Source organism: Camellia sinensis, chromosome 12 (genome assembly GCF_055761805.1).
Source record: "Camellia sinensis isolate YWXY chromosome 12, ASM5576180v1, whole genome shotgun sequence".
Lineage (NCBI taxonomy): Eukaryota > Viridiplantae > Streptophyta > Magnoliopsida > Ericales > Theaceae > Camellia > Camellia sinensis.
This window is the reverse complement of record NC_138972.1, coordinates 54326717-54352864: the sequence shown is the minus strand read 5'-3', so window position 1 is coordinate 54352864 and position 26148 is coordinate 54326717. Positions and strand designations below refer to the sequence as shown.

The following is a 26148-nucleotide window of genomic DNA, read 5'->3' as shown; positions in this document are numbered from 1 at the left end:
TTAAAGTTTATTTAGATAAACTTTAAAGTTTTCTTTTTAGTTTTTTAGTTTTTTTGGTTATTTTATAATATAATATATAAAATATAGGTAGATATCTATAACTTTAATAGAAAATATTATCTGATTTTTTGGAGAAGAGAAAATGAATGCAAGTTTTAATATTTTTTTTTGAAAATTTGTGAGAGAGATTAGGAGGGAGAGATTATGAAATATTTTTGTTATTAAATAAATAAATCAGTGAATAGTTTTTTTTAATCTATTTTGTAAATTAAAAATTAATAATTTTGGAAAATTGATTAATTTGTCCTATTAAATGATTTATAAATCAGAAAATTTAGATTGGGAGATTGGAGCTTCCACAGGGCCTGAGGTTAAAAATCCCATTTTGCTTAATATATGGTATAGATGTTTTTTTTTTTTTTTAAATGTCTTTTTTTTCCCCTTTTTATATTATATTAAAGTTTAATATTTTGATAATAATCATATGTGTTTGACTTTTCAAGGAATTAAATATCTTTTTTTTATTATATTATATTAAAGTATAATATTTTGATAATAATCATATGTGTTGGACTTTTCAAGAATTTTTTTTATGCTTGTTTTTAAAGCATTAAAGTGTTATTATGAGAGATAATAATCATATGTGTTGGGACTTTTTATGGGAATTCATATGTGTTGGATTTCAAAAAAAAAAAAAAATAATGCTTGTTCTAAATGCATTAAAGTGTTATTATGAGGATAAGACTTGGGAGTTAAAAGAGATTAATAAATGCTAAGATTTTTTATTTTTTTTTAAATCAAAAAATTAAGAAATTTAGATTAGGAGATTGGAGCTCCCACAAAGCTTGGGGTTAAAAACCCCCCTTTTGCTTAATATATAGTATAGATTAGAGAAATCTGAAGCCACAGTTACACACCATAATCAATATTGCCTCTATAAACAGTCCAATCAACTAAGATTCTTTTTATTTCTTCAAAAATAACTAGTTTCCTAAATGAGCAAATTTTCTTTTATTCCTTTTAATGTACTAATGTTGTAAACTTGTCAGGAACCATTTTTTTTTTCTACTCTATCCTTTCCCATAATACTTCCATCTTAATCTATGTTATATACTTGGAGAACTAAGGAAAGATTAGAGATAGACAACGTCATATGATTTTCTTTGTATGATACACATTGTGCATTCCTAAATGGAATAGGTTAATAGTACACATGATGCGTTTTATGACATACACAAATTAAAAAAAACTTGATCTTTCATTTGTGATCAGACATGGACAAGAGTTGGATTGCATTGGGTAAGACACCTGATGGAAGGATGAGTCAGCCATTTATTGATGGGGTGACATCATTTATCAAATTTGCAATGGCAGTTGTTGACCAGGAAGGTAAAATTCCGTGCCCATGTTTGAACTGCGTGAACTATTATTCCCAAAATCTTCGAAATGTGCAAATTCATTTGCTTCAATATGGGATTATGCAAACGTACACTATTTGGCATGAGCACGGGGAACCACGTGTATCAAATGAGGCTCATCATGAAATGGCAATTGATGAAGATGAGGTTTTAGGTGGTATTGATGCCTTAGTGGAAGATCGAATAAGAGGAGAACCCAACGATGCACCCCAGAATGAGGAAGTACAAACGTTTGATAAACTATTGAATGATGCCAAACGTGAGGTGTACTTAGGTTGCACAAACTACACTCTGTTGAAGTTTGTCATCGAGTTGCTTAATATGAAGGTAACAAACCACTGGAGCAATAAGTCGGTTAACACACTATTGGAGTTTTTAACAAAACTTTTACCAAAAGATAATTTGGTTCCAAAGTCATTTTATGAAGCTAAGAAAATACTTCGAGATTTGGGCTTGTCATATGAGTTAATTGATGCTTGTATAAATGATTGTGTACTCTTTTGGAAGGAAAATGCAAGGTTAGATAAATGTCCAAAATGTAAGGCATCTAGATACAAGATCAATCGTGGCAGGGGTAAGAAGATTCCCCATAAGGTGTTGCGGTACTTCCCATTAACACCAAGGTTGAAAAGATTGTACATGTCAAGAAAGACTGCTGAGGACATGAGATGGCACAAGGAGAAACGTATAGATGACGGAGTATTGAGACATCCCGCCGATAGTGATGAATGGAAGGAATTTGATGTGCAACATCCTCAGTTTGCCCTGGAGCCTCGAAATGTGAGGCTAGGGTTGGCTGTTGATGGGTTCAATCCTTTCGGGAACATGAGCAACTCATATAGTTTATGGCCTGTAGTACTCATTCCTTATAACTTGCCACCTTGGTTAGTTATGAAAGATCCCTTTCTTATGATGTCACTACTTATTCCTGGAGAATCACAACCAGGGATCGATATTGATGTCTACATGAGACCTCTGGTGGATGAGTTGAATGAGTTGTGGGAAAATGGTGCATTATCTTACGATGCCGTAACTGGTGAGTCTTTCCAGATGCGTGCAGCTTTGATGTGGACTATACACGATTGGCCCGCATTTGGTGACATATCTGGGTGGAGAACAAAGGGTCATTATTCTTGCTACACTTGCAATGATGAACCATATTTTCAATCCTTGAAAGGTAAGACTGCATACACTAACCATCGATGCTACTTGCCTCAAAACCACCCCGAAAGGCGAAAGAGTAAGGCTTACAATGGTAAGCATGAGAAGCGAAAGAGATCTTTAAAGTTACCAGTGGAAAAGATATTAGAGCAATTGGATAGAGTGACAAGTGTCACATATGGGAAGCATCCAAGAAATAAGAAAAGACTCCGTCAGGCACCAAATTGGACAAAGGTAAGCATCTTGTATGAGTTACCATACTGGAAGAAACGGAAGCTTCGACACAACATTGATGTTATGCACGTCGAGAAGAATTTTAGTGAAAATACCTTTGGAACTATGTTAGGCATTGATGGAAAGAACAAAGACACCGACAAAGCACGGATGGACTTGGAAGATATGGGTATAAGGAAAGAGTTGTGGTTAACACGTCGTCCTGATGGAACTTATGTCAAACCTAGGGCAATCTTTTCATTGACCCCTGAAGAGAGGGAGGGTTTCTTTGAATTCTTGAAATCAGTGAAGTATCCGGATGGCTATGCTGCAAACATATCAAGATCAGTGAATGCGAGAAATGGTAAATTAACAGGCTTAAAAAGTCATGATTGCCATGTACTCATACAACGGATTCTTCCAATTGGGATGCGTGGTTACGTAGACAAAGAGATTAGTAAAACACTATTTGAGTTAGGTAGCTTTTTCCAGGATTTGTGCTCAAAGACACTGCGCCGTAATGAACTTGAGAAATTAGAGGAACGTATAGTACACATATTATGCAAGCTTGAAAAGATCTTTCCTCCAGCCTTCTTTGATGTGATGGTTCACTTGGCCGTTCACTTGCCGCGTGAGGCTATTCTTGGAGGACCGGTGCAATATCGATGGATGTACCGGATTGAAAGGTAATTGTTAAATTGAAAGGTTCGTAATTATATGTTGCATGTGTAACCTTGCTCTTAACTAATTCTCTTTTCAAGGTTTCTCGGAGCTTTAAAAAAGTTTGTTACAAACCGAGCTCGACCAGAAGGTTCAATCGCAGAGGCTTACATTGTCAAAGAGTGCGTTACTTTTTGTTCAATGTATGTTGATGGGATCGAAGCAGTGCATAATCGACCCGAACGAAATCAAGATCGTGGCAAACGTCACAAAGGGTTAACTGTATTCACAGAAACTGCCCGTCCTATTGGCCTAATCACAAGGGATGCTGATATGTCACAAGAATATCGTGATATGGCTCATTGGTTCTTGTTGAACAATAGCCCCGAGATAGAGAAGTATCTAGAGTATGTTTTTCATTTAAATATGTGTATTCTTAGCTTTGTTAATGTAGTTAGCAGTGCATAATAATCACTTTCTTTTGAGTAGGATACACAAAAATCTATTACGGACTCCATCTGACCAAGGCATAACCCGTATACAACAACAAGAGTTTCCCAAGTGGTTCAAAGAGCGGGTAAGGCATTTTCAATTTTAAGACATGATTAAAAATTTGTATAAGATTTGATCATTTATTAATTTATTTTTACTATCTTAATGTACGTTATATGTGAATGTAGATAAATATATTGAGAGAAGAAAAGTCACCAGAAGCAACCAATGATTTATGGTCGTTAGCAAATGGCCCAAATTTACTAGTAAAAGAGTCCTCAGGTTGCATAATCAATGGCGTACGGTTTCGTACAAGAGAAGTAGACAATCGCCGTAACAGTCAGAATAGTGGTGTGCTTACGGAAGGGGATCATGAGGGAGTGACGCATGAATTTTATGGTCACTTGTGCAATGTTTGGGAATTGGAGTACATGTGTCATAACAAAGTTGTATTGTTCCAGTGTGAATGGTACAACACAGGAAATACAGGTCGAAGTAGAACATTGCGAACTGATGATTATTGCACAAGTATTGATGTCACAAGTCGGTGGTATCAACACGACCCTTTCATCTTGCCTAGCCAGGCTAAGCAAGTCTTTTACCTAAATGATACCAAATGGGGACAACCTTGGCAAGTCGTTCAATGAGTGCAACATAGGGGTGTCTTTGATGTACCAGAGGTAGGTGATGGAGAATCATTACATGAACCAGAAGAAAACGATGTGTTCCAACAAGAAAATATTACCGATGTTGTTCCAATTGACATCGGCCCTAATGTTCAATGTTATAGAGATGGTGTTGAAGCAGAAGTTGTTACAAGGGTTAGGTCAACTGACGAAACAATGATACAGAAAAGAGCTGACAAACAAAGTGAAGAGTGTGACGAACCTGATGTGGATTACGATATGGATCTTGATGTAGACTAGGATTTGTAGTTATTTTGCACTTTCTGTATGAACGTTGTTCTTAATTAATGTAGTTGAATTTCAGTTGTGGGGTTCATCCACTGTTATGTAGGTTTATCATTAATTGGTCATATTGTGTGTCTGATGGCTTTGTAATTAATTTGTTCTATGATAAGTAAATGGTAAAAACAAAAATCATCCATATCACTCTAGCCATATTTCAATGATTTAGAGCCTATATGACATATCCACTTGTTGAGATTGTTGTTGCTTTATGCTTTATGTATAGAAATATATAATTATCTTTTCTTTACATCTAATGTTCAATTATGCGTATCCACCAAAAAAATGTTCAATTATGCTTTATAGTTGGGCAAAATGGACGCTACAAAAAAGCAATTGACCAAACCAAGTACCGCAACTAAGAAGGTAACGAACTATGAGAAACAAAGAATGAAGAATATTAATAAAAACCGTGAGAGAATGAAGACTCTAGGAGTGAAGAATATAACAACTTGTTTGAAGGCTACGGTTCAACATAAGAAATTGAGGAAGGAAAAACAAATACCAATTGAGGAAAATGATGATGATTATCGACCGTCAGAGGCTGAAGATGGCAGTGACACTGAAACCTATGATTCGTTTGAGCATGAGGTACTATACATTTATGCATTGTGAAATATATTCTTTCTTGTTACTTTCAATTCATACACACATAGACATGTATATCTTTGTACATATATTCATATTTTATTATGTTATTCAGCTGTTAGAGATACCATCGAGAGCCCGTTCACAATCTCATCATGAGGCATTGACCCACGCATTAGAAGAGGGGGATACCTCTTCACGTCCTGAGGTGACTAGCAATCCGCCACCACCTCTCAATGTGGAGCCTCAACTTGAGGTGACTGCTGGTAATACTATTGGTAAGACACACTCTTTATTTACATTGATTTGAGATCTTAATTAAATTTGTTCACATACTATTTCAATATTATGGCTTCACAATATCAGCTGCTAAGCGTGCTCGTGGCCCGACTCGAGGCAAAGAGGTTCAAGGCCTTGTTGATAAAGATGGAAAGCTTAGCGTGCCTATCCCTCCAGAATTTCGTGCACCGGTAGGGGACTATGCCTCAAAACTAGCCTCAAAGATTGGTGTAGAAGTGCGAACTCGTTTACCAAATCCAAGTGTTCGTAGGTGGAAGTATGTTGATGCCTCCGTTAAGGAGGCGATGTTTCAACGCTTGAATGTAAGTTCGTTGTCTACTTATAGGAGATTTTACTCATTTTTATAATAGGTTAGAAATCTTAATTATTTATTGTAATTATTTTATTTTTTATAAGAATTATCTATGACTTATCTATTTTTTGCAGGATCAATTTGATTTACAAGGAGACCCTGTTGATATAGAGAAGGCAATGAACACAAAATTTGGTCGGAGATTGAGTAACCATACCTATAGGCTGCACAAACAATTCATGGAGCTGAAGGAGGCTAAAGGGGAGGAGTATGCAAGAAACCACCCACCAAAGAATGTCGATCCTACCAAGTGGATAGATCTTATTGATAAAAAGTGGAACACTAAAGAATTTCTGGTAACATTTTCATCTTTTTTATTATATTAGAGAAGAAAGAATTTGATTAGAATAGGGAGAGATTCTAAAACAACTAGAAAGAACACAATCAATTTGCTGTGAAATTCCATATGTATTCTTTTCCCTTTATCTTCTAGGCATGTAAGTGGAACATAATAAAAACCAAATAAGTGGAAAAATGAGAAAGGGAAACTATTAAACATGGATTGGAAGGCTCGCATAATAGGAGATTAATTTATGGTTCCTTAAAGTGCATCTTTCACATCATAGACTAAAGAACTAAGATTTCAGTTTCTATGATTGTATTAATTTTATGTTTGTTCTTGGGTTTGGTCTGAAGTTTCATGATAATGGTAAGCAACTAGCTAAGTAACTAATATAGGGTATTGAGACAGAACTTTAGATTTGATAGAGTTGCGGAAGAAAGAAAGGGTTATGAGTTTGGTATCAGTAATTGTTCCATATCTTGTGAAATGTAAATGGATTTTTTCACAATCTATCTTGCCCATGCTTATATGCCCCCTATTTGTGAACGGTGTAAATTACTCGTTTTTCTTTTTTCACCCAGAAAAACCATCTTATGATGAAATCTCAACAAGTCCTCTAATCTATTTTTCACAGAATTGAATGAAACTAGTGAATAATTTGAAATATCTTTTAAGTTGAAATGATATATAGGAAAATGATAGAGAGGAACAATGCAATTTCTTTATTATCAACCATTAAATTTGTTTTACTAGTGATACATTTCATTGTTATATTGGTTCATTATTCCTTATAGGAACAATCAAAAGCCAACATATTTGTCTTACTAATGATACATTTCATTGTTATATTGGTCATTCTTCCTTATAGGAACAATCAAAGGCCAACATCGCGAACAGAGAAAGGATGTATACAAAACATAGGTGTGGTTCTAGGTCAATCCCTGTTAGAGTAGAAAAACTGGTACGTATCTTTGCACTTTCAGAATTATATTAGATTCTTAGCTTTATTTATTGAATATTTGGTCTATCAAATTAGGCACGAGAAAAGAAGATGCTACCTGATCTAGCAGAGTTGTACAAGGAAACTCACTATAATGAGAAAACACATGAGTGGATCTCATCTCAAGCTCAGTGTAATTATGTGAGTATATATTGCAATTTTTATTAACAAAATTTTAGAATACTATTTGTTATAATCTTATTTAATTTTCTAATAATTATTTAATTTTTTTTATATTTGATAGGAAAATATGATACAGACACAGGCTGATCACCTCTCACAGCCAGGATCAACCCCTTTGACTGCAGAAGAGCTATCAATCAAAGTCCTAAAGCCAAGGTCTGGCTATGTGAAGGGACTTGGCATGAGACCTTCATCCTCTATTAGGAGAGCCACTACCATATATGCTGAAACAAATGATTATGTGAAGCGCCTTGAGATGCAAATAGAGACACAAAAGGAACAAATACAAATGCAGAACAATAAAATAGAAGATCTTGAAGAGGGTAAGAAGAAGCAAGGGGAGATAATGGCTGATGTTGTCAACTTTTTGAGGACCAAAGGATTCACTGGACACTTTGGAAGTGGAGGGGACTCATCCACAAGTGGACATACTTCTTGGTAAAGTATATTAACTTTAATATAACAAATTTTATAAAAGAATACATGTTTGAAGAATTAGGAAGTAATGGAAACATGCATATGACATCCAATTTGTACAGGTGCACATGATGTATAAATTGTGAATTAGTCTAAAAAATATTTTTTTTTTCTCTATACTTAAAGGTTGAAAAAAGGCTGTCGAAATGCTAAATTATCACACAATTATAGATTTGTACAAGAACCAATAGAAACACCTTAGGAGGGACCAATATAAGTTGTATGAACTTACGGTACATTAATGGGATGCACCATTTGTGAATTAGCCTTAAAATTAATTTTTTGTTCTCATAATCTAAAAAAAAGTCTGTTACAGGGATAAATTGTATAATTGATCTAATTGTAAATTGATGAGTTACTAATGTTTTTAATCTTTTGTATAATTGATTAATTACTAAAACTTTTAATTTATTTTTTTGCAGATTGGATTGGGGTGGCATTTTTGACGTGCAACAATGATGTAATTTGTTTGAATGTTCATTTTTGTTTGATAAGGATACACATACTTTTTGGAGTTACACTAGTTATTGTTGGATTTTTGGTGGAATTGAACAAGCTATAACTTTTGGATATTTTGTGGATATTTCACTATTTTATTATATCAGGATGAAATTATTTGTAATGATGAATGGATATTTTCATTTTGTTAATTCGTAAATGTGTTGATAACAGGTTAGGTTAAGTTGTGATGGAATTGTTATAGTCAACAGGTTTCAACATGAACAGGGTCATATTTGTTGAACTAAAATTTAGATTTTGATAAAATAGGTATATAATGTGGAAAAAAATATTATGAAATTATTGACAAAATTTTCTATCCCTAAAGAAGGTTTTTTTGTCTCTTATTTGGCATAGGTGGATGATTAATTTTGTCATAAATTCTTTATTTCGTCGCTAAATGAATTTGTCATGACAAAAAATATTGTCACATTTTGTCACTATTACCCTCAATGTGTGACGAATTTTTTTTGACATTATTTCATCATTTTTAATGATGAATTTGTTTTTATCTCTATTGGTAGCTTCTTTGACAAAAAATTTTCGTCTTCGTTTATAATAAACGTGACAAAATTATTTTGTCTCCATTTCTTATATTTATGACAAAATACTTTTGTCTCTAATTTCTCCTTTAATGACAAAATATTTTGTCGCTAATTACTTATAAGTATGTTCCCAACAGAGTGTATTGGAGACAAAAAAAAATTCGTCACAAATTTATCATTTTTAATGATGAATTTGTTTTTGTCTCTATTGGTAGCTTCTTTGACAAATTTTTTTTGTCTTCGTTTATATTAAACGTGACAAAATTATTTCGTCTCTATTTCTTATATTTATGACAAAATACTTTTGTCTCTAATTTCTTCTTTAATGACAAAGTATTTTGTCGCTAATTACTTGCAAGTATGTTCCCAACAGAGTGTATTGGTGACAAAAAAATTCGTCACAAATTTATCATTTTTAATGATGAATTTGTTTTTGTCTCTATTGGTAGCTTCTTTGACAAAAAATTTTCGTCTTCGTTTGTATTAAACGTGACAAGATTATTTCGTCTCTATTTCTTATATTTATGACGAAATACTTTTGTCTCTAATTTCTTCTTTAATGACAAAATATTTTGTCGCCAATTACTTACAAGTATGCTCCCAACAAAGTGTATTGGAGACAAAAAAATTCGTCACAAATTTATCATTTTCAATGACGAATTTTTTTTTTCGTCTCTAAGACCCTTTAGCGACGACCCTTTGGAGACAAAACGGGTGACGAAAAATGTAACGCCCTCAAAATAATAACATTAACCCATCAGATAAGACAAGCATTTACATATAAACTAACCACATACCTTTATTTCATTGAGTTTCACCACATATATCAACAGATATGTATATCAACAATATCCACAGATAAGCATACAAGCTGTATCCACACTTCACAAAGATAAGCATATGAGCTCTATCTTCATTTCTCTAGACAAGCATATGAGCTCTGTCTACGGAGTTCATCCCCTATCTCCTCCCAATACCTATCCGGTTTAGAGGTACATCCCCTATCTTCCCCTAAACCGCGGAGTACATCCCCTATCTCCTCCTCTACACATAACGTATATCAACACATTGGTTCTATATACAATCACACAATACACACAATTAATGTATTCTATCAACCGTCAAGTTCCATGACACATTCCATTGATTAGTTTCCGTTTACCTAATCATCATGCATTGTCTACAACAATCTCGACTATCCTCCACCGATAGCCCCAAGCAGTTATTTCTAAAACAGAAAATAAATGCACAAATGGATATTCAATCAACATTTCATTTCCTCATTTCTCACCAATTAATTATCCCAATTAATTAAACAATGTAATTAGGTCATTTTCCATAATTACCATTTCAACCCTTAGGTCCCATTTTCATCAATGATTCAACAATCATTCTATTTTTCTATGCCAAACATGCATCTAGGTTTATTATGAATAAAACCCCAACTTTTGTAAAATTACACAAAAGCCCCAAACTTTCACAAATTTACCAAACCAAGCCCAACATCTCAAAATACCAAAATTTAAAGACAAAACCCATAGAGAGGAGTAGGATATCCCTACCTCAAATTCGGAGCTCCAAGGGAGAAGACTACAAAACCCAACGTGCTCCAAAACCCGTGATTTTCAGATTAAAATGTAGCCCTCGACGATCAACAACCTTTTTGTAAAGGCCAAAGGTGAGTAAATCACTCCTACTAGATCAAAACCTAGAGAGAAGGTAGAGTCTAGAGTGAGAGGCTTAACAATGGTGATTCTGGAAAAGTAAGAGAGAGAAGAGAAAGTGAAAAAGTGATTTGAAAAGTCACAACTTCGGGACTTTAACCCAGGTCTCCGCTCGAGCGTAAAACACCCCGCTCGAGCGGCCACTCACAGACTTACGCTCGAGCGGCCAACCTCCCGCTCGAGCGCAGAATGCACTCGTCCAGCATTTTTGCAGAACCAGACCTCCGCTCGAGCTCCCAACCCTACGCTCGAGCTCACAACACTGCACAACAAGATACTGGATGGATGTAATCTACGCTCGAGCGCCAACACCTCCGCTCGAGCGTACAGGCCAAAAATCTGGGCAACTAGTTTTGGTTTCTAAACTCAACCAACCTGTAACAAACCCGCTCAACACATCCTATAACTCAAATACAAAGTAAGAAAGGATGTAAACAAGATAATAAACAACTACCAACATCCACGGACACATGTCCGGATCACTATACAACAAGGGTAAACCCGGGATCGCTATAAAAAATGTTCGTCGTAAATAGTTTGGGTGACGAAATATATACATTTTGGGACAAATTTGTTTCGTCTTTAAATCCCAAATTTGTTGTAGTGGCTTCATTTTGATCCGAAAATCTTGAGGTTTAGAGCATTTCGAAATTCTTCATCTTCTCCATTTGAGCTCCGAATTTGGGGTAGGGATTTCCTTGTTCTTTTACAATGCTTCGTCTATAGATAGACATGTGGTAGTTTTGTATTGCATGAAAATTATATCCATGTTGGGTTTGTTTGAAAACCATGGGGGTGAACCTAGGGTTGGTTGTTTCAAAATGGGTTTGTTATCATTGATGGTGATTTGGACTAATTGGGGTGTAAATTAGTATATTAATGTTGATAGAAGAAAAAGCCCTAATTTATATTTGATTTGATAAATTAAAAGAGGGGTTTTGTACTTTGGGCCAATACATATGTATTTTGGGTCTCAAATGAGATTATTGTTTATTGTTATTGGTATTTGAGCCCCTTTTTGGGTCAATGTTAAGAAAGAGGAAGAAAGCCCTAATTTACTATTATGAATTAATTTGCATAATTGATTTGGAAAATTATGAGAAGAACGGTATTGGTTTTATGAAATGAAAATAGGGTTTTGGAATTGGAAAATCCTGGAAGTCAATCTTGGAAATGGGAAATGAAGTGTTAACTCTATGTGAGTTTTAGAAAATGAATATGAGAATTAAATTGTTGTATCTTGAGTGTTGAATACGCACATTTGGGGAAAATTGTTGTTGGATTTAAGATCTCATGAGAGTTGAGTCTTTATAATAGATGTACTAAAATCATGCATGTACAAGTTTTGTCCTTGGTCATCAGTGGAGGATGACATGTTGTGTTGAATTGTCGTGTATGCATTACACCTGTGTTGATTGAACATTGTATGTAATGAAGTGTTAATGTACATTATATATGTATAAATTGTCAAGGAGGAGAAAGGGGATGTACTCCAGTGTGTGGGAGGAGATAGGGGATATACTCCACACATACTTATGTGTTCATATACTTTAACACATTGCTTATGTATTTGATAGTTTATGTGTACGTATTACACTTGTTGGTTGTACTCTGTTGTATGGTGATTCTTGGTGTTATACCCTGCGCTTATAATCAGAGGTACCGTTACCTTCCAGCTAGCGCCTGGAGAACTGACTACGCTGAGAATAGAAGGTACCACACCCTTCCAGCTAGCGCCTGGTAAAATGGCATATTGTTGTGAGAGTTGTATCCTTGGCTTACTGTGCATATAGCCGGTAGAGCAGAGTTTTTATTGTTTTGTCTCAGTGTATCTGAGTATATCATGAATTGTGATGGTTATAGTTTTGGAGGGCCTAGTTGCCTCAATTGTTAATTTTATACATGTTGATGATCTGTTATCTCCCTTTTATTGAAGGCATGCATGTATAGTTATGAATGTATTGAAAACAAACCAAAATGCCATTGTGAGATTTTGGGAAAGTATGAAGGAAAAATTGGATATTTGAAAGTATATTTTGAAAAAGGGAATATCTGTTGTAAGTGTGGAAAATGTGAGAAAGATAATGGGCTTAGAGAAATTGGTTTCCTAAGAAGTTGTTATTGTTGTGAAAGTTTGGGAACAAGGGTTAATGAAATGAAATGAAAGATGAGTCGCTTATAGCGCTGAATGGATTGACTGTTTTGAGAAAAGCTTATACTTATGTATACTTTTGTATAAACTGCCACATTATTATTCTACTACGAGATTGAGCATTCATGATCATAGCTATCTGTAAGCTGTTATTGTTGAGGATCATGTAGAGATCCCTATTGGACTATATGTTCATCCCACGTTGTTGAATCTTTTTCGGGTGTTAAGCAGGATGTGTTACAAGATGTGGATCTTTTTACATGTTGGCCACGGGCCTCTTTTGTGTTGGCGGAATGCCATATATGTAAAAGGGTTACACCCTTCTTTGATTCTTTAATGATGTAAGCCTTCGGGCATTTTATTCAGTATGCTCATGTTGTATTTAATTTGCATTTGTATAAGAGAATTGTTATTTACTTCTATTCATGGGATTGAAGAGTTTATTTCTGCATGTTATCTCTGAACTTGAATTAAGCTAATGAATTTGATAATGACTTCGAGTAATAAAAAGTGGGGCGTGACAGAGTATATCTATTAAATCAGATAACGATTTAGAATTGTTGAAAAGGATTTTGAAATATATATTGTATTGGGTTTGTGCAAAATGAATTGAGGGTTGAAAAGGGATGTGCAGGTGCTCAACATTTGCATAGAATAAGGAGGTGGTAGGGCATGGGTTTATAGTGGTAAGGAATTGAGTTTGTAATGGATGGAGGTGGGTTCAGTGGTGGTTTTGTGATAAAGGGAGGTGGCTGTTTGGTGGTGTAGCAGGGGAATGGGTGGTGTGAAGGTGATGATTGGTCATGGCGAGAGGAGGTGGAGGGAGGAGATTTAGTGGTGGGTGTGGTTATGGAAATATTGGTATGTGGTTTGGAGATAACATGAAGAGGAAGATGAAATAGGGGAGAGAAAGATAAAAGACCATTTCATCCCTGAAAAGTGATTACATACATTGCACAATAGCAATTTCCTTCCAAAAAGTTAATCTCTGTCATCTATTATCCTTGTTTAAAACAAAAAGCAAAATGGAAAGGGTAAATGTGCTGCAATTCAAAAAAGGACCAAAATGAAACTTAAAGGAAACTATAGGGGCTATCACTGAAATTTGCCCATAAACAAATGTGATAAGTGTACCATTATTGTCAATCATACTTTATTGATCTGTGAAATTATTGGGTTTTACAACATGTTGTGAGTTTCAAGCATGGTGTAAAATTCAATAAAATTTAAGTAAACATACCCAAAATTAATATATATATATATATATATATATATAAATCCATAATTAAATTACAAAAAAAAAAACAAAAAAATTAAGAATGTATACATGAAGACAATAGAGTATACCAGCAATATCCTCATTCATTTGATGACCTTATTATTTTCACCTATGGTGGGCTCATCATATAGTGACATGTATATTCTTATATAAATTTGTATAGTTAAATCCTATGTATGTAGAGACTTATGAAAACTTCCCTTCTTGATGCTGTGATTTAAGGTGTGGTCATGATGTGGTTTGAAGTGTCGTCATGGGTGTGTCGCGTTTTAGCCATTTGAATGAAATGTGTTCTTTGATCTAGTTTGTACCCACTAGAAAAATTATACACTATTTTGAAATGCGAAACACCTTGGCATCAATATCACTTTGTTTTCAAGTGTGGCACACTATTTTCCTGTAAATATGAAACGCCTTGATGTGTGGGTGTGTGAAAGTAATTTTTCATGTAATACTTCAATGGAATATGCCAAAACTTATATGCAAGAATACGTGTGCATATGCCTTCTTTTGCTGTATAAATGTGTATTAATTTAAGCATATGCATTGCGTGTCATTAAATTTAATCTTGCTACAAAATTATGCTGTGTAAATTGTGATTGATTGGATAAGTTTGAACAGATTCCATGTGTTTGATATTTATACTTTGATGAACATCGTTTTGGTATTGGTGTGGGTTCCAATAATCCATTTTTGTGTGGCCATGGGTTCCAACGATCAAGAACACTATTTTGGCGTTCCCTTATTTTAAAGTTGTGTTTAACCCTTGATCAAGTAATAACTCGCAGGGCCTACAATCCTGTCATACCATATTTTAGCTTGAGTTGTATTTCTAGTTGGAATAGACTTATGTGTATAGTTGTAACATGCAATAATTGTACCAAATATATTACCAAATTATATATAAAAAAAAGTAAATAAGTTGAATATAACATAAATTGTTTGGGTTAAACCAAACCAAATCATATATCGAGAACCAAAACTACTTACAGAGAAGTAGGAAACTTACAAACAGATTGTAAAAATCTAGAAATGAAAAACAATTTGATTAAGGCTTGTGTTGGACACAATTTCCTTAAGACAAATTTGTTCCTCGCTACGGTGCTCACGAGTTTTTATTAGACGTTCGTCTCCCAAGATACAGCGATCGAACCTTGCAGCAGCAACACTACCACAGCAAGTCTGGTGAACCTTGCTATGTAAAATTCTCTTACAGAAAAGATAGAGTGCAGAACGAAAGAAACACAAGATGAATTGCAATCCCAAATTAAATGCAATGGGGGCCTATTTATATAGATGAATTGGTGCCTCTTCGAATGGTCATTGTAACTTTTCAATAGAGTCACCTCTTTTCCATGAAAAGGTGCAACTAGAAAAGACATGATTGTTCTTTCAAAAGAATTCAAATTTTAAAACGAATCATGTTCAAATTTGACCCAAAAATTAACGAATTTATTTAAATAAAATCAAATTTTACATTAAATAAATATTGTCTTAAAACCATACTCAAATGGTGCACTTTGGAGTCAATTTCTCATTCAACTATTAATGGTTTCCAAACCATTTTTCCAACAATCCCCCACATGAATGAAATGATGGAAAAATATGCAAGACACAATGCAGACTCAGAGAGAATTCAATTCGGAATATCCTGCATAGGGATAGGTAGCTTTTGGCCTTAAACCTTCCTTAGTAAAAGACTATCGAACTTACTAGCTAATCAGTGGACGCGATGCCTTGAACTGTTCAACTATTTGTGTAAGCCATGACAATAGAATTCACACAGAATATCTCTAGACACAGCTTAGTTCTCACGATTGTGCCCGTTTTGGCCTAGGCATGTCTTGGTGTTTTGTGAGTGCTTTAGAGAATTTAGCCTTATCAATTCTCATAGAAACGGCCCCTTCACACTCATATAGGTGATCCTTATTTCAAGTCTCTTAAATACTCCTCTTGAAAGATAACCCTTTAGGTTTTTCAAGATATAAGTGATCATTAAAAGCATAGCTTACCCAAAGTCCCCTACATGCAACACATGTTACAGATATCACTCTCATCATAGAATGGATAGGAGATAGACTCCCTTAGTGATTTCTGGTAAGCCACACATAACTTAGTTGTCCTTTTGAATTTAGTTCTTGGGATTTCCAGTCATTTAAGTAGGGTTACCATTATGATGACTCTTATGTAATAGGCTTTAATCACATTTCCCTCAATGAACTTTCCCTCATTTACTCGCTGGTCAAACCTTTTGTTTAGTAGCCGCTATTTTTTTGTTTGGCTTTCTCAGTTATATATCATTGAGTAGTTCGTGGATCCACTATATTATCCTTAGAGAATATCACAACTGAAAGCAAAATGTCCTACAGTATTAAGTCTTTGATTACATCAAGACTAACCGTTACTCTATGTCACTCACATTTTCAAATAATAAATATAGAGGTGTTCCTTACGAGTTAATGAAATCATTTTTGCTTCTACTCCAACTTTGTCCTATAGATAAAATTGAGATTCTTTGTGGACCTACTATGGGAACCGTTACTTTGGTAAAATCCTCCAAGTACCCCCACATTTTAAATACTCTAAGAAAAATTAATTTTCTTATTAAGATATTACCATACAAAAATATCAATACATCCCACAATTCTAATATAAATCAAAATAAAACATTCATCACTTGTTGATTTTGTTGTGCTTAAATAACAAATTTTTAAATCAAATGTATAAAATAGAAAACCCAGAATAATTATGACCACACAAGTCAGAATTAATGCTTAGATAAAATCATATTTTCATAAAGATTTTGCCTATGAACCAAACAATTCAAAAACCTCATTTGACTTTATAAATTCTTACAATTCTAACAAGAGAAATACTTGTACCTCCAAATTAAAATTCAAAATGCTAATTTTGAGGTTTTTTTTTTTTTTTTTTTTCTTCGAGTTTTTGTGGGTAACTTGTCATGAATCATGATTAGCAGACAATTCTACTTCTCTCCCCCACATTTGTGATAATACCAAAATTAGTACAAACAACATGATTCATTTACGAACAAGTGTCACTATCACAAAAATATGTGTGACAAAAATGAATTGAACCATCGCTTCTAATTCAAGAGATAAACTCCCACATTATATTATGGTTCATGGTTAAACAAATTCTACTACACAAGGTTCATAATTATTTATGACAACCTAAGTCACAACATTCAAAACTATGATTATTAATAAAATAATAATCTATTAATTTGTATGGTTATCAAATGATTCCACGATTCATATTCAATTAAATGGAATGACACTACTATTTAAATAATCTTATTTAAACTTCTATGATGTCAACAACTACCACGATGATGCAAATATGCTACTACCATAATGGAAAAAATATGACATTTGCATGATGTATACTCTTCAACAAAAAAACAAAAAAAAAAGTTTAGAAGCACTCAATTTAGGATCACCATATATTTATCAAAGCAGGTAAAAGAATATTATAATTTTTTAACCACCATTAATGGATATAAAAATCCCACACAAACGCAGCAAGTATGGAAAAAGAAAAAAAAAACTCTGGTACTATTATAAATGTTGAGAAATTCTGCATAAATGACAAACAACCTTTCAAATGAAAATAGGCTACGATATTTATAATAGACGTTCTTCATACTACATCATCATCATCATGACAGACACCACCAAGTGCCTTTATGTGAAAATCAATGAATGATAAAAACAATTAAACACGTCAATGACCAATAAATAAATATAAAAATTGATAAGTTAATTTTCTATAAATCTCTGAAAACCATCAATCCAATGGATTATACCAACTATGAAAATCAATTCACAAAATATGATTAATCTAAATATGTATATTCTATACCCAGAAAGTATAATCATAATCAGCCCACCCAAATAGGGAAGTCCCCATTATTCTCCACCAATCAAAATGAAAATTTCATTCACTAAAAACAAACTTCCAAACATGGCATAAGAAGTAAATACATAAGCCTATTAAAGTATAACAATTACGCATGTGCACACAGAAAACACAAAAAATCAAACAGATGCCAGTGTAACAACATTTATTAGTTTTGCTGTTCATATACTACATTAAAACCAAAACTTACACCTTTTCAACAAATTTCAAATATGTACAAAAGCAGTTACTAAAGCAACCAACCAAAAATAAATTTACCTCATGGTCAAAATTGAAAATTTATTCACAAACTAATAAAGAAATAGATTCTATCTATAGTAAATTCTGATTATGCAGAATCCTATTGATTCTGATAAGACAATTTGAACCAAGAGACAAACTCCCACATTAATATTATGGTTCATGTTGCAACAATTCGTCTTAAATTCTTTAATTGGTGGTCTTCGAGTCTTCAAAACTTGGCGATGAACTTGTCTATGTCAAACAGAAAATTTTGTGCTTCAGATCGCGTTACTCAATCGCTTTCCTAAAGACAATATTTGTACCCACCAAAAGGTGCGCAGGGGGTTACAACAAATTTGCCTCCAGGATACAATGAAGCCTAATCTAATGATCAAGTCTATCGGCAACTGCACTAACGACAGTAGATCGGAACACTCTTGATATAGCGTCCCCGGTCTTTTCCCATTTGATTATTGTATCCGGACTTAGGTTTCGTTTATTCTGTCATTGTATAATTGTTGTTGTCGTCCTCTATTTTCTCATTTGAAGTTATAGGATGCGTTGGGCAGGTTTGTTTCAGGTTGGTTGGGTTCGTAAACCAAGTGTTGCTGTTCAGTTTTTGGGTTGGTCGCTCGAGCGAGGGTTGTATTTTGTGTATTCTGGCTCGATCCAGCTTTGCTTCGCTCGAGCGAGCGATTGCGTTTAGTATAGACCTGAGGGCAGTGCTTATTCGCTCGAGCGAGCGAGGTGTATGTTTTCGAGTTCCTTGCCCGAGCGAGCATTCTGTCACTCAAGCGTGCTCCAGGGTTGCAGACCTGAAGCATTGCATTCTTGGCTCGAGCGAGCTTTTCTTCGCTCGAGCGGGGTTTTCGTGTGTCTGGTCGCTCAAGCGACAAAGTCTTCGCTCGAGCGAGCCTGTCAGGTTTAAATAGGCAGCAGCGTGTTTCAGATCAGTTTTTCATCACTTTCATATTCCAAAACCCTAGTTACGGGTTCTCTCTCCCTCTACACACCTTCTCTCTTAGGATTGATCTACTTAGAGTGAGTTTCTACCTTAGATCCTTTATTAAAAAGATAGAGTGAGTCGAGGGCTTCCATTTAATCTGAACATTTAGTGATTTGGAGCACATTGGAATTTGGGTATTCATCTTTGTCTTCTCCATTTGGGTTATTTTCTTCGAGGTAGGGATTTCCTACTCCATCTTATAAGTTTTGTTCTAAGTTTTGGTATTTTGATATGTTGGGGGTACTTTGGTAATTTTGGGAAAAACCCTAGTTGTATTAATAAATTAATTTGTATAATTAATTTAAGGGAATTGGGGAATTTGGTTAAATTCATGGAATTGAGGAATTCATTGATTAAATGGTGTAGTTGGATAATTTAAATCACTCGCCTATTGAATTGTTGATATATTTATTTTCAGTTTAGAAATAACTGTTTTGGGCTGTCAGTGGAGGATAGCCGTGATTGTTGTAGACACTGCATGTGGATTAGGGATAACTGAAACTAATCATTGATTAAGTCATCAATTTTGACTGCTGAATTAATACAGACATTATGTGTATTGATTGTATGTTGTATATGTTATGTGTTTACATACATTGTTTTATGTGGGAGGAGATAGGGGATGTACTCCACGGTTTAGGGGAAGATAGGGGATGGACCTCTAAACCGGATTTTGTTTGGGAGGAGATAGGGGATGGACTCCATTAGCATCACTTTTATGTGTTCTTATTTATATTGAAGTGTTTTTATTGATACAGCTCTAAAATGTGTATCAAACTGAAAGTATGAAGTGTTTTGATTTGAGCCTGAGTCTCATTTGTTTGTTGACATTGGAAGAATGTGAATTTGATATATATAGTTCACTGTTGTAAGTTTGGCCAGGTTCTGAGCCATATTGATAATGTTGGAAAGTAAAACATGTCTTAGACATTAATGTCATGAAACTGTATAATGATGTAATTGATTATCTTGGTTAACCATCTATTGAATGTTATTGCTTTATTCAATGCTTATATTTGGTTTAGTATATTTCTACTGGGCTGTGGCTCACCCTATATGGGAACATCATTTTCAGGTTCAGGTGATAAGCTACCTCCAAGGACTTAGCTTGGAAGGACTTGGATTTTGAAGACTATTTTCAGTTGTTTGCTTTTATTTGTTAGTACATGTAAACACTCAAGCCTAGGGCTTTATTTGGATTTGAGTTAGAACTCATACTTTTGTGTCCAAGTGTTGGCTTGGAAAGATGTAAGCCTGTAGGGCATTTAATTTGAGGTTACATGTAATGCTTTTGTTTAGTAAGACTCTGATGAATATTATAATGAAATGTTTCCTTTTTAACATTGCGTGTTGATGTTATATATAATTAATGGGTTTATTTTTGAGGGCGTTACACTTGATATAATGAAGAAAACCAAGACAGTGATAATCAAATTTGCAGAACTTTATTATTAGTAAGAAAATCAGAAATTTGCTTAAGATACTCTTGATCAAAAACTCAAAATCAAGAGGGTGAGAGAGACAGAAAGAGAGAGAGAATTACTGGAATGCTTTTCAGGATTTTGGATGCATTGAAATGGCTAAATTCGTAGCCTATTTCTAGGCCTTGATGCACTTGATCGAATGGTCATGTCCCTTGATCGCATCCGATCAGATCTGACCGTTGGATCGATGATCTATGGTATAGATCATTCTCATACTGAATAGACGCCTTGACTAATCACACCTGATCACGAGCGAGTGCCATCCCATTTGTACGATCGCGCACATTTCCAATCAACAGCTATGATCAACCCACTCAAGACCGGACACACAACCGTTTGATCGGTTGGTTGACTCACTGCCAACGGACGACACGTCACTGCCACATGGAGCTAACTATACTCTACGTCATCGGGTCACTGCCACGTAAAGCTGACTATACTCCACGTCATCGCTCCAACTGTTCCGATGCAAATAGGAAAGCGCCCTCATGGCACCGATGCGTCCGTGCAAAGTCCAAAGTGTGCCATTAAACGCCACACAGCCCACTATCTATGCCACGCGATCGCGCGCGTGTCCTGTTCGGATGGTGCACCATCCTCTCGGTGTAGGTGCATGCATACTAGCATTCATCCCATAATTCCAATTCAAAAGAATATTCCATGTAGCACTTTATTAAGTGCTCCATGTTTTCCTCTCTTTCCAATGTGGGACAAAGTCCTCAAGCTTATTTCATGATTTCCAAAGAAAAACATGGAAGGTTTTGAAAACACCCAAAAATAAACAATAAATTTGAAAACCCATTTTGAAAATTCCCGAATAGTTCATGGTTAAACAACTTCTACTACACAAGGTTCATAATTATTTATGACAACCTAAGTCACAACATTCAAAACTATGATTATTAATAATAAAAAAAATAATCTATTCATTTGTATGGTTATCAAATGATTCCACGATTCATATTCAATTAAATGGAATGACACTACTATTTAAATAATCTTATTTAAACTTCTATGATGTCAATAACTGCCATGATGATGCAAATATGCTACTACCATAACGGAAAAAATATGACATTTGCATGATGTGTACTCTTCAACAAAAAAACAAAAAAAAAAAGAGTTTAGAAGCACTCAATTTAGGATCACCATATATTTGTCAAAGCAGGTAAAAGAATATTATAATTTGTTGACCACCATTAATGGATATAAAAAGCCCACACAAACGGAGCAAGTAAGGGGGGGAAAAAAAACACTGATACTATTGTAAATGTTGAGAAGTTCTGCATAAATGACAAACAACCTTTCAAATGAAAATAGGCTACGATATTTATAATAGACGTTCTTCATACTACATCATCATCATCAAGGCACACCCCCAAGTGCCTTTATGTGAAAATCAATGAATGATAAAAACAATTAAACACGTCAATGAACAATAAATAAATATAAAAATTGATAAGTTAATTTTCTATAAATCTCTAAAAACCATCAACCCAATGGATTATACCAACTATGAAAATCAATTCACAAAATATGATTAATCTAAATATGTATATTCTATACCCAGAAAGTATAATCATAATCAGCCCACCCAAATAGGGAAGTCCCCATTATTCTCCACCAATCAAAATGAAAATTTCATTCACTAAAAACAAACTTCCAAACATGGCATAAGAAGTAAATACACAAGCCTATTAAAGTATAACAATTACGCATGTACACACAGAAAACACAAAAAATCAAACAGATGCCAGTGTAACAACATTTATTAGTTTTGCTATTCATATACTACATTAAAACCAAAACTTACACCTTTTCAACAAATTTCAAATATGTACAAAAGTAGTTACTAAAGCAACCAACCAAAAATAAATTTACCTCACGGTCAAAATTGAAAATTTATTCACAAACTAATAAAGAAATAGATTCTATCTATAGTAAATTCTGATTATGCAGAATCCTATTGATTCTGATAAGACAATTTGAACCAAGAGACAAACTCCCACATTAATATTATGGTTCATGTTGCAACAATTCGTCTTAAATTCTTTAATTGGTGGTCTTCGAGTCTTCAAAACTTGGCGATGAACTTGTCTATGTCAAACAGAAAATTTTGTGCTTCAGATCGCGTTACTCAATCGCTTTCCTAAAGACAATATTTGTACCCACCAAAAGGTGCGCAGGGGATTACAACAAATTTGCCTCCAGGATACAATAAAGCCTGATCTAAAGATCAAGTCTATTGGCGTCTGAACTAATGACAATAGATCAGAACACATCTGATATAATCAAGAAAACCAAGACAATGATAATCAAATTTGCAGAACTTGATTATCAGTAAGAAAAGCAGAATTTTCCTTAAGATACTCTTGATCAAAAACTCAAAATCAAGTGGCAGAGAGAGAGAGAGAGAGAGAATTGCAGGAATGCTTTTTAGGATTTTGGATGGATTGAAATGGCTGAATTCGTAGCCTATAGCGACCCCGGTCTTTTTCCCATTTGACTATTGTGTCCGGACATAGGTTCCGTAGATTCTGTCATTGTATAATGGTTGTTGTTGTCCCTTATTTTCTCATTTGGAATTTTAGGATGTGTTGGGCAGGTTTGTTTCAGGTTGGTTGGGTTTAGAAATCAAGTGTTGCTGTCCAGTATTTTGGATCTTCGCTCGAGCGAGGAGTTTGTCGCTCGAGCGAGCAGTTGTTTTTGGTTCTTCGCTCGAGCCGGGGTTTGGTAGCTCGAGCGAGAGTTTGCATCTGGTTTGGACCTGTAGCTTTGCATTCTTGGCTCGAGCGAGATTTTCTTCGCTCGAGCGAGTTAGTTCGTTCTTCGCTCGAGCAATAGTTCCTTCGCTCGAGCGTGTGTCTAGTTACAGACCTGAGGGTTTGAGTTCTTCGCTCGATCGAGCTTTCTTTCGCTCGAGCGAGCTTTTGGGTTGTTGGCTCGAGCAAGGCTTCCTTGGCTTGAGCGTAGTTTCTTTGTGTCTGGTCGCTCGAGCGACCAAGTCTTCGCTCGAGCGAGCCTGTCCAGTATATATTTACAGCAGCGGGTTTTGATCAGTCCTTTTCATCTTCTTTTTGATTCCAAACCCTAGGTCCGACTTCTCCTTCTCCCTACTCACCTTCTTTCTTAGATTTGATCCACTTAGGGTGTGTTTCTACCCTAGATCCTTCATTAAAAAGATAGAGGGAGTTGAGGGCTTTCATTTAATCTGAACATTTGGCAATTTGGAGCACTTTGGTAATTGGGCACTCATCTTTGTCTTCACCATTTGTGTTGTTTTCTTCGAGGTAGGGATTTCCTACTCCATTATATAGGTTTTGTTCTAAGTTTTGGTATTTTAACATGTTGGGGTTACTTTGATAAATTTTGGGAAAAACCCTTGTTGTATTATTGAATTAATTAGTATAAGTGATTCATGGAATTGGGAAAAGAGTGTTAAATTCATGGAATTCATTGATTAAATGGTGTAATTGGGTAATTGGTATCATTTGTCTATTGAATTGTTGACATAGTTATTTTCAGTTTAGAAATAACTGTTTTGGGCTATCGGTGGAGGATAGTCGTGATTGTTGTAGACATTGCATGTGGATTAGGAATAACTGAAACTAATCACATTGGTTAAGTCATTAATGTTGACTATGGCATTGATACAGAAAATACGTGTATTGATTGAGCATTGCATTTGCATACATTGTTTGTGTGTGGGAGGAGATAGGGGATGTACTCCACGGTTTAGGGGAAGATAGGGGATGGACCTCTAAACCGGATTTTGTTTGGGAGGAGATAGGGGATGGACTCCATTAGCATCACTTTTATGTGTGCTTATTTATATAGAAGTGTTATATTGATACAACACTAAAATGTGTATCAATTTGGAAGTATGAAGTGTTTGATTTGAGCTTGAGTCTCATTTATTTGTTGATATTGGAAGGATGTGAATATTATATATGTGATTTACTGTTGTAAGTTTGGCCAGGTTCTGAGCCATGTTGATAAAATTGGAAAGTAAAACGTATCTTAGACAATAGTGTCATGAGATCGTAAAATGAAGTAATTGATTATCTTGGTTAACCATCTGTTGAATACTATTGCTTTATTCATTGCTTATAAGTGGTTTAGTATATTTCTACTGGGCTGTGGCTCACCCTTTATAGGAACATCATTTTCAGGTTCAGGCGATAAACTACCTCCAAGGACTTAGCTTGGGAGGGTTTGGCTTCTGGATTGAAGAAGACTACCTTTAGTTAATAGTTGTTATTTATTAGTACATGTAAACATTCAAGCCTAGGGCTTTTCTTGTATTGAGATTAGAACTCATATTTTTGAATCCAAGTGTTGGCTTGGAAAGATGTAAGCCTGTAGGGCATTTTATTCGATGTTACATGTAATGCTTTGTTTAGTAATACTCTGATGAATGAATTAATTAATTGTCTTCTTTAATTAATGCATGGCAATGATATATATAATGGGTTATTTTTTGAGGGCGTTACATAGCCTATTTGTAGGCCTTGATGTACTTGATCGAATGGTCATGTCCCATGATCACATCCGATTAGATCTGATTGTTAGATCGACGATCTATGGTGCAGATCATTCTCATACCGAATAGACGCCCTGACTAATCACACCTGATCACGATCGGCTGCCATCTCATCTATACAATCGCGCACATCTCCAATCAACGGTTATGATCAACCCACTCCAAACCGAACACAACCGTTTGATCGATTGGCTGACTCATCGCCAATGGACAGCACGTCACTTCCATGTGGAGCTGACTATACTCCACGTCACCCATGCCACGTTAAATCCACGTCAGCGCTCCAACCTGTTTGATGCAAATAAGAAAGCGCCCTTATGGCGTCGATGCGTCTGTGCAAAGTGCGCCATCAAACGCCACACAGCCCACTATCCACGCCATGCCACGTGCGTGCACCATCCTCTCTGTGTCGGTGCATGCACACTAGCTTTCATCCCATAATTCCATATTCAAAAGAATATTCCATGTAGCACTTTATTAAGTGCTCCATGTTTTCCTCTCTTTCCAATGTGGGACAAAGTCCTCAAGCTTATTTCATGCTTTCCAAAGAAAAACATGGAATGTTTTGAAAACACCCAGAAATAAACAATAAATTTGAAAACCCATTTTGAAAATTTCCCAATAGTTCATCGTTAAACAAATTCTATTACACAAGGTT

At 35.0% G+C, this 26148-nt stretch overlaps 1 protein-coding gene across 4 annotated transcripts; it reads left to right on the top strand.

The window, feature by feature from the left end:
* Positions 1-4978: 4978 nt before the first annotated feature.
* Positions 4979-8715, top strand: LOC145804507 (uncharacterized). Of its 4 annotated transcripts, none has more exons than XM_082898630.1 (8): positions 4979-5503; positions 5616-5778; positions 5867-6102; positions 6227-6448; positions 7304-7396; positions 7472-7576; positions 7680-8056; positions 8518-8715. In XM_082898630.1, coding segments are annotated over exons 1-8 (1473 nt in total). In that variant the 5' UTR covers positions 4979-5227; the 3' UTR covers positions 8519-8715. The 4 variants fall into 4 exon arrangements, with proteins under 4 accessions (XP_082754756.1, XP_082754758.1, XP_082754757.1 ...); XM_082898632.1 differs by lacking the exon at positions 8518-8715 and having other exon boundaries at positions 5616-5708; positions 5757-5778; positions 7680-8170; XM_082898631.1 differs by lacking the exon at positions 8518-8715 and having other exon boundaries at positions 5616-5766; positions 7680-8171.
* The last annotated feature ends 17433 nt before the right edge of the window (positions 8716-26148 follow it).